The sequence below is a fragment of the Bidens hawaiensis genome, unplaced genomic scaffold (genome assembly GCF_021521415.1).
Source record: "Bidens hawaiensis isolate Kalapana, Puna unplaced genomic scaffold, B.hawaiensis_p1.1 tig00017131_1, whole genome shotgun sequence".
Taxonomy (NCBI): Eukaryota; Viridiplantae; Streptophyta; class Magnoliopsida; order Asterales; family Asteraceae; genus Bidens; species Bidens hawaiensis.
The window spans coordinates 66,804-83,911 of NW_027492586.1; the positions used below are offsets into that span (position 1 = coordinate 66,804).

At 41.5% G+C, this 17,108-nt stretch overlaps 1 protein-coding gene and 1 non-coding gene across 2 annotated transcripts; one reads left to right on the plus strand and one right to left on the minus strand.

Annotated features, from left to right (window-relative positions):
• Nucleotides 1–12,535: 12,535 nt before the first annotated feature.
• Nucleotides 12,536–12,642, minus strand: LOC143553037 (small nucleolar RNA R71). The gene has a single exon (XR_013138759.1). It is a non-coding gene; the product is annotated as a small nucleolar RNA R71 (small nucleolar RNA).
• Nucleotides 12,643–13,880: 1,238 nt separating this feature from the next.
• Nucleotides 13,881–14,474, plus strand: LOC143553036 (uncharacterized). Its single transcript, XM_077043109.1, has one exon. The coding sequence runs from the start codon at nucleotides 13,881–13,883 to the stop codon at nucleotides 14,472–14,474; it is 594 nt and encodes a 197-aa protein (XP_076899224.1).
• The last annotated feature ends 2,634 nt before the right edge of the window (nucleotides 14,475–17,108 follow it).

A 17,108-nucleotide genomic window follows, 5' to 3' on the forward strand; every position in this document is an offset into this window, starting at 1 on the left:
GTACATGACCATGCTATGAAAGTGCGTGATCATGCTGAGAAACTGCACCATCATGCGCTTTTAGTGCACCACCGTGCACCTTTATTGGAACCCGTGCACATATACTATTGTGCCCAAAGTGAAACTGCACCATCATGCACTTTTTGTGCACCACCTTGCACTCCCGAGGGCACAAGCCCGTGCACTATCCGATGCCGAGGACAAGACACATCAACTTTGAAAGTGCACTAGCTAGTGCCGGAAATGAACGACCATGCCCTTTTTGTGCATGACCATGCACCTTTTTGGAACCTGCAACTCTGAGCATCCGAAAGTGAAAGTTTGACTTACCCAAAATAGTGCACGACCATGAACTTTTTGTGCATAACCGTTCACTTTGTCCAGAAGCTTATAAACACTCATTTTAACTTCATTTTGATGTGTGGAGTCTTGGGATTCTCTCTTAACCAAGTGCAGCATTTTTAGGGGATTCTTGGAGGCTTCCACCAACGCAAGATTCATCATTCCATCCTTCAATCCTTGCTTGATCTTAGTTTGCATTCCTTTGTTTTTGAACATGTTTTGTAAGCTTATTTCTAGTTTGATTGTAATTATATTAAGCCTTATGGGCTAATTACTTTTTCTATCTAGACAATGTTGAAGCTCTTGCTAATGTGATATATTATCTTTGCATGATTTTGGTAAAGTGGTGTTCTTTCAAGAATATGGTTGAGTTTACAAGTTGATATTGATGGTGTTCATGCTTGTTATAGTTACATAACCTTGATAGTTTTGCAAATGTTTAGGCATTCATGTTGGAAAACTATGTTCTAGATGTTTGTTTGTAAACTTTGAACGTTCATGTAATCTTTGTTTACATTACGAAGTTAGGAATGACTAGTAAAAATTAACTTGGTTATATAATTATTGATGAGTACGAAACCCTACACTTAATATTGGAAAATTGATGAGTGTTGTTATGATTCTTGACTTAGTGATGACTTGCTAGTTAAAGTTTCATAAGTTTATATTAATTTCTTGAATTTGGCTACTTTAGTGTAATCTTAGGTGGTTAGAATGTTGTTCATGCTAGCTTTCCTTTGATTATGAGACTTTGTTGTTTTGACAAACAAGTTAGTCTATGTTATCTCTTGATTGAAAACACATCATGATGATTATTTTCTAGTATTAGGTTGTTTTATTGAAATCTAGTATTTATGTTTAGATTCATGATGTTTTGCCATATCATTGCTATTTTGTCATGTTAGTAGAGTGGGTTCTTGTCTAGGTAGTTTGTTAGATTGATTGTGTTCTTGTGTTTTTACTTGCTTATTTTCATTGTATGCTATTTTAATTAGTTAAATATTCAAATCAAGATTTATTTGTTCGGCTGGTCATTTACAAAGATATAGTACTATAAAGTTGTCGTGTCCATGGATTGATACTCGGTTCTTACCGACACTGTATTACAAATGATAGGTACACTTTTTTTTCGTGTGTGGTTTAGTTGTAGATGAAAACCTATTTTAAAACCCGATTTGTGTGGAACTTTTACTTACATTTATATAACTTATCTTAGTTGATTTTAAAGAATAAACCGGAAAAACAATTATTAACGTGTTCAAATGTCGACTCTCCTCTCGGTCTCATCGACACACTATCCTAATGGAGACAAATACTATGTCACCAAGGATAGAGGAACAATTTAACTTAACCCAAATTAAACCAACTAATTGCACATAAACACTCAACTTGACAAGACAAAAACCCTCTCTCGCGCGGTCTTAATTCTAAGAAGTAAAAGCAACGAGACAATATTACTTCTTATCACCTCTCGGTCTCAAAGAAGGTGTATTTTAACTGATTTTAGATGATTTATATTACCCACTTATCCCTACGGTTGTACACCCCGCAAATAAACCCTAAACACCAAGTCAAGAGTCTAACAAGCAATCAATTAATCAAAACTAATTCAATTAACTAATGCAAGAGGATTATAAGTAATAAAACATAAAACACAGCCATCACACACAATCTAATTTATGGTTTAGTTAAACTTTACATCAATAATTCAAGTCTTGAACATTAACAATCCATTATACAAGTCTAAACTACTCAACAATCATCTATACTAGGTAGAACAAGCAAGTTTAGCCTAACATAGATTTTGGACAGCCATGCATACTTAAGAAAAACATGACAAACATCAACTTAAACATGATAAAATTCATTCAAGATTCAAACACAATCAATCACAAGTCAAACTATCAATCACTTGCAAAACAATCCAAAGCAAAAGACCGATTCAACAAAGTTAGGGTTCTTGAACAATAAACAAAGTTTAAAGATGATTACTTAAGGTTTATGGCTGAGATTAATGATGTTTAAGATACCTAGAAGCTGCACAAGATCCCCCTTGATGTTCTTCTTCCTCTCCAGCTGCCACAGCTTCCTCTCTAGCCGCCTTCTTCTTTTTTTTCTTTCTTCTTTTGCTACTGATGTTCCGATCGAAACTATGAAGAAGCTAGGGTTTCTTTTTTATTTCGGGTTTCTTGGCTTAAGAATGGCTGAAAACTCTTTTAATTATCTTCATATAATATTACTTAAGGCTTCTAACTTGTGGGCTTGGGTTGGGCCTTGAGTTATATCTTTAAAACTTAACAAGTCCTCTAGAATCTTCCAAATTGACTCTTTTTTCACCATCTTTTACAAACCTACAATTAACATTTAAACTTTGTAAATTATTGCACTTAGCCCCGAATACTTTCATAAAATAAACAAATAAGCATAAAAACCATGATAAATTCATAAGAAAAGTAAGTGTGTTTCAGTTGGATCAGAATCGAAAAATCAAAGTTAAATCAAACATATAGGTTATATTTTAAAGCTCAGAAAAACACAAAAATCGCGATCATCGATATTTTTGTCCACCTAAACCCATGCCTTAATCTTACCGGGACAAATAAGATCCGGCAATAATATTACATAGTGGTTTACACAATTAAGACCCGCTTATTTTCTGCTTTTACCGGACCAGACCACCTCAACTTGACTTAAACCTCAAAGTTAGCAGAATTAAAACTTTGTTGCTCCATATTTATGAATAGTTAAGACGATCAAGGGTATTGTTTATCCACCTAAGCTTAAGCATCAAAGTCTACCAAGCAGCCATTAGATATGATTAAGGTTCAATTAATTTATAGCTAGTGCTCCCCACAACATGACATACCCCCGTTATCAAGTAATACCCCAAATCCTTCACCATTGGTGAGTATGCAAAATTTCATCTGTAGGGCTTACATGTAGCGTGTCCCTTGTGGTCCGTTTCTTAATGGTAATGAGACGCGAGCAAGGGGACCCCACATGGCTAACAGCGTGGATGATCAAGTCTATAGTGTATTTGTACTTTTGTACTTTTGTGATCATGTTTATAGACTTATAAGGGTTTGCTCTTTGGCTTTATTTTAAATATCCACAACCCCACTTAGGAATTGTGAATACCCAGCTAAATAGATTGCATACAGACCCATGGTCTCCGGACCCGAAGCATCCCATCAATACAGGATTTAAGGTTATAAAACCATACGCCAATGAGGTGTAAAACACTAAACTAGCATTTTAAGATTTATATCACAGGCTACACGGCATACTCTAACGTTAAACCTACCCAAGCATCATATGATAACGTATTCAAATTTTTAAAACTCATGATATTTCCACTTTTTCATACCAAAATTTGAGGCTTGAGTATGGCCCGACCTTTCATTGCTTATTTTCCACGGACAAAACGCTTTACCCACAAAAGATTTCCGTTTAACCGTTTTATCGAATTTGCCCTTTCATTTTCAAGGCTGAGCCTACCGACACATCCCAAGTTAAGTGCGTTTTCTTTTATTTATCTCATATTAGTAGTAGTTTGAAAAACCGATTTCCGATAAATATCATCATCTCCCACTTTAATGCAACAGAAGCTAAAAACAAGGGACATTTTTTTTAAACAACGTACGAAAACGAAAAACAAGTGAAAACTTTTTATTTTTTAAATTTTTTAATTTTTTTTATTATTTTTATATTTTTTTTCTACAACTAAGTAAAATAAATTCCCATCCCCACACTTAGAACGAAATCGTCCTCGATGAGAACAAGGAAAAGAAATAAAATAAAAATAAAACGTAAAGCATAAAATTAAAACTTGAAAGAACAAAAATTAAAATAGAGAACGGGTTACTCCCCTGGTTTAGATGCAAATTCTTCTTCAGCTGTGTATGACTTAAACGAACGACCGTATAGCATTTCATTCGCGGCCGCAACCTCGGGTGAACCAGTTCCAAAACGCCATCAGAGCTACCATGCACATAATAATACCTGTAAAAACTCAAACTCGCTCGCATGTAGCGGCGTACGAAACAGAAAACAAAAACATAAGAAATAAACATATTTTTGTGATTTTGAATTTTTTTTAATTTTTTTGATTTTTATTAAATATTTAATTTTTTTTATTTGTATTTTTATGTTTTTTTTTTATAAATATAAATAAAATTAAAACAAATAAAAACAGATAATAAAGGGAATCATAATACAAACTCTACAACTCGGGCTGTCCCCCGAGTGATGCATCCATCACGCCTATTCCTCGGTGAATGAGTCAAGGTAGAACACCTCGACTGTCTGATCAGTTATCGGCTCTCCTATGTAGTGCTTCAATCTATGGCCGTTCACCTTAAACTTTTCGCTTCGATCTTGTATCAAAATCGTGCCATACGGGAAAACCTCAGTGACCATGAACGGTCCCGACCATCGGGATTTCAACTTTCCCGGGAATAACCTCAATCGTGAGTTATACAGTAAAACCTTATCCCCACACTTGAACTGCTTATTACCCTTCAATTTCCTGTCATGCAGTTCCTTCGTATGCTCCTTTTACCGAAATGATTGTGCATATGCGTGATCCCGGAGCTCCTCTAATTCATGTAATTGATGGAAACGATTACCCTCTGCGGCGGGTAAATCAAGATTAACCCTTTGAAGGGCCCATGAAGCGCGGTGTTCCAATTCAACAGGAAGATGGCAGGCCTTCCCATAAATCATCCGAAATGGTGTGGAACTAGTCGGAGTCTTGTAGGCTGTACGGAAGGCCCACAGAGCGTCATCTAATTTGTCGGACCAATCCCGACGATTCGAACCAACCGTTTTCTCGAGAATACGTTTGATTCCCCGATTACTCACTTCTACTTGCCCACTAGTCTGTGGGTGGTAGGCGGTCGCAAGCCGATGGGTGACCCCATAACGCTTCAACGCCTTATCCATCTGCGAGTTGCAAAAGTGAGTACCTCGATCATTGATCAAGGCTTTCGGGACTCAAAAACGAGCAAATAGACTTTTCAGAAAACGGACTACCACTCTGGCATCATTGGTGGTTAGAGCTTTGGCCTCAACCCACTTAGACACGTAATCGACGGCCACGAGTATGTATTTGTTTCCACGCTAAGATGGAAACGGTCCCATGAAATCAATACCCCAAATATCAAAAACCTCACAAACTTGAATGGCATTCTGGGGCATTTCATTTCGCGAAGAAATGTTGCCGACACGCTGGCAACGATCGCAACTCTTAACGAACAGGTGAGCATCCTTAAAGATAGACGGCCAGTAAAAACCAGAATCAAAGACTTTCTTTGCCGTAGAATAGTCGGTCCCACATGACAATGGCTCAAAATTTGCCATCCTTCCTTGACATTCACACACCTTCTAATAAGCTGATCAGCACCAATGCGGAAAAGATATGGATCGTCCCAAAGGTAAAATTTGATGTCAGCAAAGAATTTCTTCTTTTGCTGGTAAGGTATCTTTGGGAGGTATCCGTCAGCAAGATAGTTCGCGAAATCAGCAAACCATGGAAAACCTTCCACTTGTGCAGTAACGAACATCAGACTCTCCGTCGGAAAATGATCGTTGATCCTAACTCCCGAATCTCCTGAATCAACTCCCTCTAGTCGTGAAAGATGATCAGCCGCCACATTCTCGGCCCCCTTTTTATCGCGGATCTCTATATCGAACTCTTGAAGCAACAAGATCCATCGGATAAGACGAGGCTTAGCATCCTGCTTGCTGAAAAGATATCTAATAGCGGCATGATCCGTATAAACAATCGTTTTGGACAAAACCAGATAGGACCTAAATTTGTCGAAAGCGAACACCACAGCTAAAAGCTCTTTTTCGGTGGTGGTATAGCTTTCCATTGCGCCATTTAAGGTCCGGCTTGCATAGTAGATCGGATGGAAAATATTATCCTTCCGTTGTCCAAGAACCGCTCCGACTGCGAAGTCGCTCGCGTCACACATCAACTCGAATGGTAACGACCAGTCGGGAGCAACCATGATTGGGGCGTTAACTAGTTTGTCTTTTAGAAGATCAAACGCCTCGATACACTGCTCAGAAAAAACAAATGGAGCATCCTTCTCCAAAAGTTTGGTCATGGGTCTCGCGATTTTAGAAAAATCTTTGATGAACCGGCGGTAGAACCCAACATGACCTAGAAAGCTACGAATTGATCTCACAGAAGTAGGCGGGGGAAGATTAGAAATGGTCTCGACCTTTACCCGGTCAACCTCTATCCCCGCACTTGAGATTCGATGAACTAGAACAATGCCCTCGCGAACCATGAAATGACATTTTTCCCAGTTAAGGACTAGGTTGGTGTCGACGCAGCGGGACATCATCCTCTCAAGATTTGATAAACAATGATCGAAGGAACTCCCAAATATGGAAAAATCGTCCATGAACACCTCCATGGAGTCCTCGATCATATCATGGAAAATGGCCACCATACACCTCTGGAATGTGGCCGGAGCGTTACAAAGTCCAAACGACATACGTTTGTAAGCAAACGTTCCGTAAGGGCAGGTGAAAGTGGTTTTCTCCTGGTCGTCGGGAGCTATCGGAACCTGGAAGTACCCGGAGAAACCATCTAGGAAGCAGTAGTACTGCTGACCTGCTAAACGCTTTAACATCTGATCAATGAATGGGAGAGGAAAATGGTCTTTCCTGGTGGCATCATTCAGTCGGCGATAGTCGATGCAGACTCGCCATCCTGTCACAGTCCTCGTGGGAATAAGCTCGTTCCTCTCATTGGTGACGACAGTCATGCCACCCTTTTTAGGAACCACTTGGACTGGACTCACCCAAGCACTATCAGAAATGGGGAAAATGATCCCCGCATCAAGGAGTTTAATGATCTCCTTCTTTACGACTTCTTGCATTTTCGGATTAAGCCGCCGTTGCGGCTGGACGACAGTTTTGAAATTTTCCTCCATGATGATTTTATGAGTGCAGAACGAAGGGTTGATACCCTTGATGTCGATAATCTTCCAAGCAATAGCCTCCTTGTGCTCTCGTAGCACCCTCAACAACTTCTCCTTCTCGACCTTGGTCAACGCAGATGCAATGATAACCGGAAGCTTCCTCTCTTCATCTAAAAAAGCATACTCAAGGTGGGAAGGTAAATCCTTAAGCTCTAAGGAAAGAGGAGGACTCTAGACCGAAGGTCGGTCCATCGGATCGTCTCGTACGATCTCAGCAGACACGCCAGATTCAGGGGTATGCGACTCGGTGTCGTCATTTAAGGACTGATTGGTTACGGCAACCATTTCAATCTCCGGAATCTCCCTATCGAGAATCTGGGTGTCGGAGGCAAATCCTCCACAAATTTCGCTGAGAAACTCCCCAACATGCTCCATGATGGTATCAATGAAGTATAAGGAGTCATCAGCAGACTTGGGGTGTTTCAGTGACTGTCGAACGTCAAAGGTGACGTTCTCATCCCCAACTCTTAAGATTAATTTACCCTCGCAGACATCGATCAATGCCTGTGCAGTGGCAAGGAATGGTCGGCCCAAGATGAGTGGGACACTATCGTCATCGTTCATCTCCAGGAATACAAAGTCCACCGGGAAGATGAACTTGTCGACACGAACAAGCATGTTCTCGACCACCCCTCGGGGGTATTTCACAGAACGATCAGCAAGCTGGATACTCATACGGGCAGGCCTTGGTTCGCCTAGTCCCAACTTGCGATACACGGAATACGGCATGAGATTAATACTGGCACCAAGATCTGCCAGCGCATGGACGACCGTATTATCACTCAAGATGCAGGGAATTGTGAAACTCTCAGGATCGGACATCTTTTCTGGTAACTTTCTCTGCAACACTGCAGAGCAACCAGCACACAGAGGAATGGAAGAGACTTCGGCTAACTTCTCTTTGTTCGAAAGAATATCCTTAAGAAACTTTGCGTAATTGGGAATTTGCGTAAGTGCCTCAAGGAAAGGAATATTAAGATGAAGTTGCTTCAGAAGATCAAGAAATTTGGAGTTTTGCTCCTCATCTCTATCCCTACGGACTCTCCCGGGAAATGGGAGTCTAGGTTTGTAGACTCTCGGTGGTGTGCTGGGTAGTGGTTGGTTCTCAGCCTGTGCTGAACTTCTGGGGCTGTGCCTCTGATGCACCTTGGCCGGTGGAGACTCCAACTGAATCTCCACGTCTACCTGCTCCTCTACATCTACCGCAGGCTCATTAACGGCTCCTCTCGTCGCCTCTTGAATCACGGGCTCGCTACGTGCCCCCGCACCGCTACTTGTCGTCACAGCCTTCACGAACGCCTTCGGATTTTGTTCAGTGTTACTTGGAAGTGTACCTGGTGACCTCTCATTTAGACGACTTGCTATCTCTCCCATCTGACGCTCAAGATTTTGAATTGACGCTCCTTGATTTCTCATGAATGACTCGTGCTCCCGGAATTTCTCTTGAGTTTCTTTGTGACGGGAGTCCTCTCGAGTCATGAGTTGCGACAGCATCTGTGTCTGCTGTCCCATCATCTCCTCTAACGTGGGCTTCTTCTCCCCACTACTCGGTCCCTCACCGGAATCCTGGAATAGGCTCTGACGTTGCTGGAAGCCGGACTGATTTCCGTTCCTCTAGTTGGAATTTTGGTTACCTCTCCACCCCGAATTATAAGAATTGAAAGAATGTTGATTTCGGTTTGGATTATTAACGAAGTCGACTGCCTCCTCCTAGAAACCTACGGGGCATTGAACAGTATCATGTCCCCCTCTACAGATCTCGCATAACTTACTTTTCACCTGCAAGTCCTTCACGATCTTTGCTAACGCTTCAACTTGTGCCGCAAGTGCGGTGCTCGTGTCAACCGAATGCATGCCGCGTGATAGGGAATCAACGGTTTTGGTACTCTTAACTGGTGGTCGCTGGTATCCACTCATGGCTAAACCGTTAAACAAGGCAATGCACTCATCCGTATCTTTCGTTGTCCATAGGTTACCTCCTGCAGCTGTGTCGAGCATACTCTGAGTCGCGTACGTCACTCCGTTGTAGAACTTCTCAACAACCGCCCAGTCTTGTAGGCTGTGGTTCGGACATAAAGCAAGTAGATTTTTGAACCTTTCCCACGCCTCGTAGAAGCTCTCGGTGTCCTCCATCTGGAAAGAATGAATTTGGTTACGCAAACGAGCGGCCTTAGCCGGAGGATCGTATTTTTCAAGAAATTGGGTCTGCATGGCAGCCCAAGTAGCAATGGATCCCTGTGGGAGGGACTCAAACCACAGACTCGCATGATCAACGAGTGAGAACGGAAAGATTCGGAGTTTTATGGCATCTTCGGATACGCCGGCAAGATGAAACGTGTCGCAGATACGTGTAATACGAGTGAGATGAGAATGCGGGTTCTCGTGGAGCAACCCGTGAAACTGAGCAGAATGAGCAATCGTGTTCAGAACGTTAGATGGAATCTGCCAAGTCGTTTGAACTCCTACAGCTGGTAGAGCAATGCTGGATCTCGCGCCAGCATCGACCGGACGGGCCCGGTCTGCAACTGTCCTCCTCGGTGGTGGGTTTGCGTAGCCCATAGTCCTATCCCTAATGATGGGTTCAGAAAAAGTAGGAGAAGAGAACGTATTACCGACGGATGTAGATGAACTGGAAGACGGTTTTGTACGACGTCTCTCAAGAAGCTCTCTCTCTGGTTCGGGAAATCCTTCAACTTCTGGTGGTCCTAGAGATCGAGTACGTCACATACAACTATTAAAATAAATAAAATAAATTATAATTAGCTAAACTATTTTAAACTAACAAACAAAACAAATAAGAAAGACAAGTAGTAAACAAGGCAAGTCCTAACTCGAGTCGTTCTTAATACGCCTCAAACCGTGTCCCCGGCAACGGCGCCAAAACTTGATGTGCGAAAATATATATATAAATAAAACACAAGTCGCAACTAAGCTTTAAAAACCAAACAATCTATCCTAGTTCACAATAACGGCAAGTGTACCGATCGCGTATAGCACAGATGAAGAAAGTCCGGATATCGAACTCGAAGACACGTGAAACGTTTATAATTACTAAACCCTAACCAAGACTCACCAAAATATTTAATTGATTTATGTTAGAATTTATTTAACTACTTAACTTAACTAATTGAAAACTTTTGACAAAACTTTGAAAACTTTGGTTTAAATTCAATGTATAAAGACGTCTACCTAGGAATGAATCATGTTGACAGAAATAACAAGACAACGGATTGAAAATATTCATGACACCGTTTATAAAAGATGACACAACTAAAACTTGTTTAAGAAAGTCAAATTACCTCTCAGTCTCTCTAACAATCTCTAACTTATCTTAGTTGATTTTAAAGAATAAACCGGAAAAATAATTATTAACGTGTTCAAATTTCGACTCTCCTCTCGGTCTCATCGACACACTATCCTAATGGAGAAAAATACTATGTCACCAAGGTTAGAGGAACAATTTAACTTAACCCAAATTAAACCAACTAATTGCACATAAACACTCAAACTTGACAAGACAAAAACCCGCTCTCGCGCGGTCTTAATTCTAACAAGTAAAAGCAACAAGACAATATTACTTCTTATCACCTCTCGGTCTCAAAGAAGGTGTATTTTAACTGATTTTAGATGATTTATATTACCCACTTATCCCTACGGTTGTACACCCCGCAAATAAACCCTAAACACCAAGTCAAGAGTCTAACAAGCAATCAATTAATCAAAACTAATTCAATTAACTAATGCAAGAGGATTATAAGTAATAAAACATAAAACACAGCCATCACACACAATCTAATTTATGGTTTAGTTAAACTTTACATCAATAATTCAAGTTTTGAACATTAACAATCCATTATACAAGTCTAAACTACTCAACAATCATCTATCCTAGGTAGAACAAGCAAGTTTAGCCTAACATAGATTTTGGACAGCCATGCATACTTAAGAAAAACATCACAAACATCAACTTAAACATGATAAAATTCATTCAAGATTCAAACACAATCAATCACAAGTCAAACTATCAATCACTTGCAAAACAATCCAAAGCAAAAGACCGATTCAACAAAGTTAGAGTTCTTGAACAATAAACAAAGTTTAAAGATGATTACTTAAGGTTTATGGCTGAGATTAATGATGATTAAGATACCTAGAAGCTGCACAAGATCCCCCTTGATGTTCTTCTTCCTCTCCAGCCGCCACAGCTTCCTCTCTAGCCGCCTTCTTCTTTTTTTTCTTTCTTCTTTTGCTGCTGATGTTCCAATCGGAACTTTGAAGAAGCTAGGGTTTCTTTTTTATTTCGGGTTTCTTGGCTTAAGAATGGCTGAAAACTCTTTTAATTATCTTCATATAATATTACTTAAGGCTTCTAACTTGTGGGCTTGGGTTGGGCCTTGAGTTATATCTTTAAAACTTGACCAACAAGTCCTCTAGAATCTTCCAAATTGACTCTTTTATCACCATCTTTTACAAACCTACAATTAACATTTAAACTTTGTAAATTATTGCAGTTAGCCCCCAATACTTTCATAAAATAAACAAATAAGCATAAAAACCATGATAAATTCATAAGAAAAGTAAGTGTGTTTCACTACACATCAATTTTTATTCATCTTATTTTTTTATTCTAGTTTAGTTTCTAGTTAGTTTCTGTGTCTCTGTTCGTTTTCCGTTCCGCGATCTTCCGGGTGATGAATGTCCACCATGCCCGGTCCTGAGAAGGTTTGAGAAGGAGAGCACGCGAGGTTGCCGAGGTCATTGAAAACGAAGAAGTGGAGGATACCGACACCCCCGAGTTAGAAGAAGAAAATATGGCGGACCCGAACGATCAAGGTCACATGGACGACTTTGCCACACCATCACTTGAAGGTTATAGCAGCAGCGTCATGCAGCCCGAGGTTGCAGTGAGTTTCGAGATCAAGTCGAGCATCATTCATATGGTTGAAAATTCTGTTTCTTTTCATGGTCTCCAGAACGAGGAACCTCATTCTCACGTTTCACATTTCCTTCAATTATGTGCGACATTCAAAATTAATAACTGTTATGATGATGCCATGAGACTTAGAATTTTTCCATTCTCACTTCGCGGGTCTGCTCTGGAGTGGTTAGAGGCACTCCCTTCCGGTTCCATCACCACTTGGAATTAATTAGTTGAGCAATTTCTTCTTCAGTATTTCCCACCCGATAAAACTGCTAAATTCCAAGCAAACATCACTAGTTTTCGTGTCGATGATGACGAGTCACTTCATGCCACATGGGAGAGGTTTAAGGGCTTGTTGAGAAAATGGCCTCATCACGGTTTGAGTCATGGGATTCAATGTCGTACATTCTTTGACGCTTTATCGGGGGCACAAAAGCAGGCCGTCGATCAGGTTGCGGGAGGAGATTTCGGTAGGTGTACCCCAAATGAGGCGCTTGATATCTTTGAGAAAGACGCTAAGAAGAGTTTCGCGTATATTCCGTCTCGTTGTATTCCTTCCCGTTGTATTCCTTCCTCTAAGGGTGTTCATCACGTTGATTCAAACACCCTTGTCTCCGCCCAGTTAGAAGCTCTTACTAAAAGATTTGACCAAATGCAATCCGATCTTGTCAGATCTAGTTCTCATTGTGGTGTGTGTGACGGAAAACACCAGACCAGTCAGTGCCAACAGGCCATAGTGGTGGAGGATGTTGACTTTGTGGGCCGTCAAAACATTACCTACGGAAACACCTACAACCCGGGATGGAGAAACCACCCCAATTTCAGCTGGAAATATGGTGGTAGCAATCAAAATCAAATGCCACCGGATTTTGACAGAAAGCCAAATTCAAAGTCAAACCCAAAATCAATCTTACCAGCAAAAGCCTCAATTTCAGGGTTCCAACAGTGGTAATCAGTCGGGTGGGGGGACTAGTGTTGAAAGCCTTTTGTCTCAACTTTTGGCTAAAATCGAGACCTCAAACAAATTGGATGAGCAAAGGAACCTGAAAATTGATGAGACTCTTCAGAGGCACGATCTTGAGTTGAGGAATCTGAAAGCGTCCATGCAAACCATCGAAAATCAAGTTGGGCAAATTGCTCAACTCCTCTCTGAGAGACAGCAGTATAGCCTTCCTAGTAACACCGAAAGGAATCCAAATGCTGAGGCTAAGGCTATTACCCTGAGGAGTGGTAGGACCACCATTCCTATTGACGCATCAGTTTCCACACCAAAACCGATTGCTGATGAGATCGAGACTGAAAATCCTGGTGAGGTGCACTCAAGGCTAGACCCAGCAAGTGCTGCACAAACCAGTGAGCCAGTCAGGACATATGTTCCTCCCATTCCATACCCAGGCCGTTTGAAGAAGCAGAAGATGGAAGAGCAGTATGGGAAATTTTTTGAGCTTTTTAAACAGTTACACATTAATCTGCCGTTCCTTGATGCCTAGAAAGAAATTCCGAAGTATGCTAAATTCTTGAAAGAGTTCCTCTCGAATAAGAAGAAGTTGGAGGATCTTTCTTGTGTGACTTTGAATGAGGAGTGTTCCATGGTTCTTCAGAATAAATTGCCCTAAAAAATGACCTATCCGGGCAGTTTCACCATTCCTTGTTTGATCGGAAGTTTTTCGGTTAGTAATGCTTTAGCCGACCTAGGTGCTAGTATAAACTTGATGCCTTATTCCGTTTTTTCCAAACTAGACCTAGGTGAGCCTAAGCTTACTCGCATGAACATCCAGCTTGCCGACCGTTTCGTGAAATATCCTCGCGGTATAGTTGAGAATATGCTTGTGAAAATTGAAAAATTCGTGTTTCCTGTCAATTTTGTGATCTTAGACATGGATGAGGATAAAAATGTACCACTTATCCTAGGTCGTCCTTTCCTAGCTACTGCTAGAGCTCTCATTGATGTCTGCACCGGCAGACTCACTCTTAGAGTTGGAGATGATGAGGTAACCTTTGATATTTGGAAATCCATGCGACACCCACAGGATCATGATGACGTGCTTTACATTGATACCATTGATTCTTGTGTGTGTGAACATCTTCAGGACACGTGTGAGGATAGTTCTCTGGATACTCAGTTGATTAGTGGAGATGGTTCTGATCTTGTCATTGAGCCTCTACTTGAGGAGTTGGTCTATGGTGTTGACCACGAGCCTCTTGAGTGTTAGGAGAAAATTGATGATGTCGATCGCGTTGCCGAACTTAAGGCAAAACCTTCTATTGACGACCCACCATCCATTGATCTTAAGGAACTCCCACCCCATTTGGAGTATTCCTTTTTAGAGGATGGTTCCCGCTTGCCTGTTATCATTTCTTCGAGTTTTTCGAGTGACGAGAAGGTTAAATTGCATACGGTTCTCAAAAAGCACAAGCATGCAATCGATTGGAAGGTCATGGATATAAAAGGGATCAATCCATCCTTTTGTACCCATAAGATCTTGATGGAGGAGGAGTACAAACCTGTGGTGCAGCATCAAAGGCGTCTCAACCCTAATATGCAAGACGTTGTGAAGAAAGAGGTCATAAAGCTACTCGATGCTGGATTGATTTATCCGATCTCTGATTCCCCATGGGTGAGCCCTGTGCAGGTTGCCCTAAAAAGGGCGGTATGATGGTTGTAATGGATGAGAAAAACGAGTTAATTCCTACTCATACCGTCACGGTATAGAGAGTTTGCATTGACTACGTCAAACTCAATGACGCCACGAGAAAGGATCATTTTCCCCTCCCATTTATCGATCAGATTTTAGAACGATTGTTGGAAAAAATGTACTATTGTTTTCTCGACGGCTTTTCGGGATATTTTCGAATCCCCATCTCTCCTGAGGATCAGGAGAAGACGACATTCACATGTCCCTATGGCATAATCGCCTACCAACGGATGCCCTTTGGATTGTGTAATGCCCTAGCCATGTTTCAGAGATGCATGGTGGTGATTTTTCATGATATGATCGAGGACTCCATGGAGGTTTTCATGGATGACTTTTCTGTTTTTGGGAGTTCTTTTGATCATTGTTTGAGAAATTTGGAGAAAATGTTGGCCATGTGCGAAGAAGCCAACCTTGTTCTTAATTGGGAGAAATGCTACTTCATGGTGAAGGAGGGCATTGTGTTAGGGCATAAGATTTCACAGGCGGGGCTTGAGGTCGATCGAGCAAAAATTGATACCATTTCTAAGCTTCCGCCACCAAATTCGGTGAAGTCGATTAGGAGTTTTCTTGGTCACGCGGGTTTTTATCGGCGATTCATAGAGGACTTTTCCCAAATCGCCCGCCCGATGACTAAGCTCCTCGAGAAGGATGCCCGGTCGTTTTCTCCTCCGAGTGCCTTCGTGCAATTGAGTTGTTGAAGGAGAAATTGGTGAACGCTCGTATCATGGTAGCCCCCGACTGGACTCTTCCTTTTGAGTTGATGTGTGATGCTAGCGTTTTTGCAGTAGGGGCGGTTTAACGTTAAAGATGGGATAAGCATTTTCACATGATTTACTATGCGAGAAGGACTCTGAATGACGCGCAGGAGCATTACACGACTACCGAGAAAGAGCTCCTTACGGTCGTCTTTGCATTAGATAAATTTCGGTCTTATCTTGTCCTTTCCAAGACCATCGTGTTCACGGATCAGGCAGTACTTCGTTATCTTTTCTGTAAACAAGATGCAAAGCCGAGACTCATTTGTTGGATTTTTTTGCTGCAAGAGTTTGACATTGAGATCCGTGACAAAAAAGGTGCTGAGAATGTCGCAGCCGATCATCTTTCTAGTCTTGAGTGCTCAGCTTCATCGGAACAAGTGGGGGTCCACATAAATGACAATTTCCCCCCTGAGTTTCTCATGCATGTCGAGACGCGAGATGAATATTACCATTGGTTCACGGACATCGCGAATTTTCTCGCGAGTGGGATTGTTTTAAAGGGCCTTACTCACCAGCAAAAGAAGAAATTCTTACTCTGATTTTAAGCTTTATTTTTGGGAGGATCTCTATTTGTTTCGATTCGGAGCCGATCAGCTCGTGCGTAGGTGCGTGTATGGTGATGAAGCACGGAAAATCCTGAGTCACTACCACGAGGGCCCGACCGGAGGACACCATAGAGCCACATCCACCGCGAAGAAGGTCTTTGACGCCAGTTTCTTTTGGCCAACTATCTTCCATGATCTCATGACATGGTTCAGTCTTGTGATGCTTGCTAAAAGGTAAGCAACATCTCATCACGAGACGAGATGCCCTAGCGACCGATTCAGGTTTGCGATGTTTTTGATGTGTGGGGCATCGATTTCATGGGACCTTTCCCGACTTCTTTTAGCCACAGTTACATCCTAGTAACCATTGACTATGTTTCAAAGTGGGCCGAGGCGCAAGCCTTGCCCACTAATGACGCTAGTCCGGTGGTGAAATTCTTGAAGAAGTTGTTTTCTTGATTTGGTGCCCCCAAAGCATTGATCAGTGACCGTCGGACTCATTTCTGTAATGCCCAGTTGGAAAAGGCATTGTCCCGATATGGTGTTCATCATCGCTTATCTACACCATATCACCCACAGACGAGCGGGCAGGTCGAGGTCACCAATCGGGGTATCAAAAGAATCCTTGAAAAGACGGTTAGTCAAAACAGTAATGATTTGTCCGAGAAGTTGGATGACGCATTGTGGGCTTTCCGTACCACCTACAAAACACCGATTGGGACGACACCGTATAAATTGGTGTGCATAATAGCGTGTATTTTCCCTGTTGAGCTCGAGCAAAAAGCCTATTGGGCTTTGAAATGTGCTAATCTTGATCTTGCATGTGCGGGCAAAAACAGGTTTGGTCA

Bases quoted from the DNA above. Each gene is read 5' to 3' on its own strand.
- LOC143553036 (XM_077043109.1), top strand. From the start codon at position 13,881: ATGACCTATCCGGGCAGTTTCACCATTCCTTGTTTGATCGGAAGTTTT.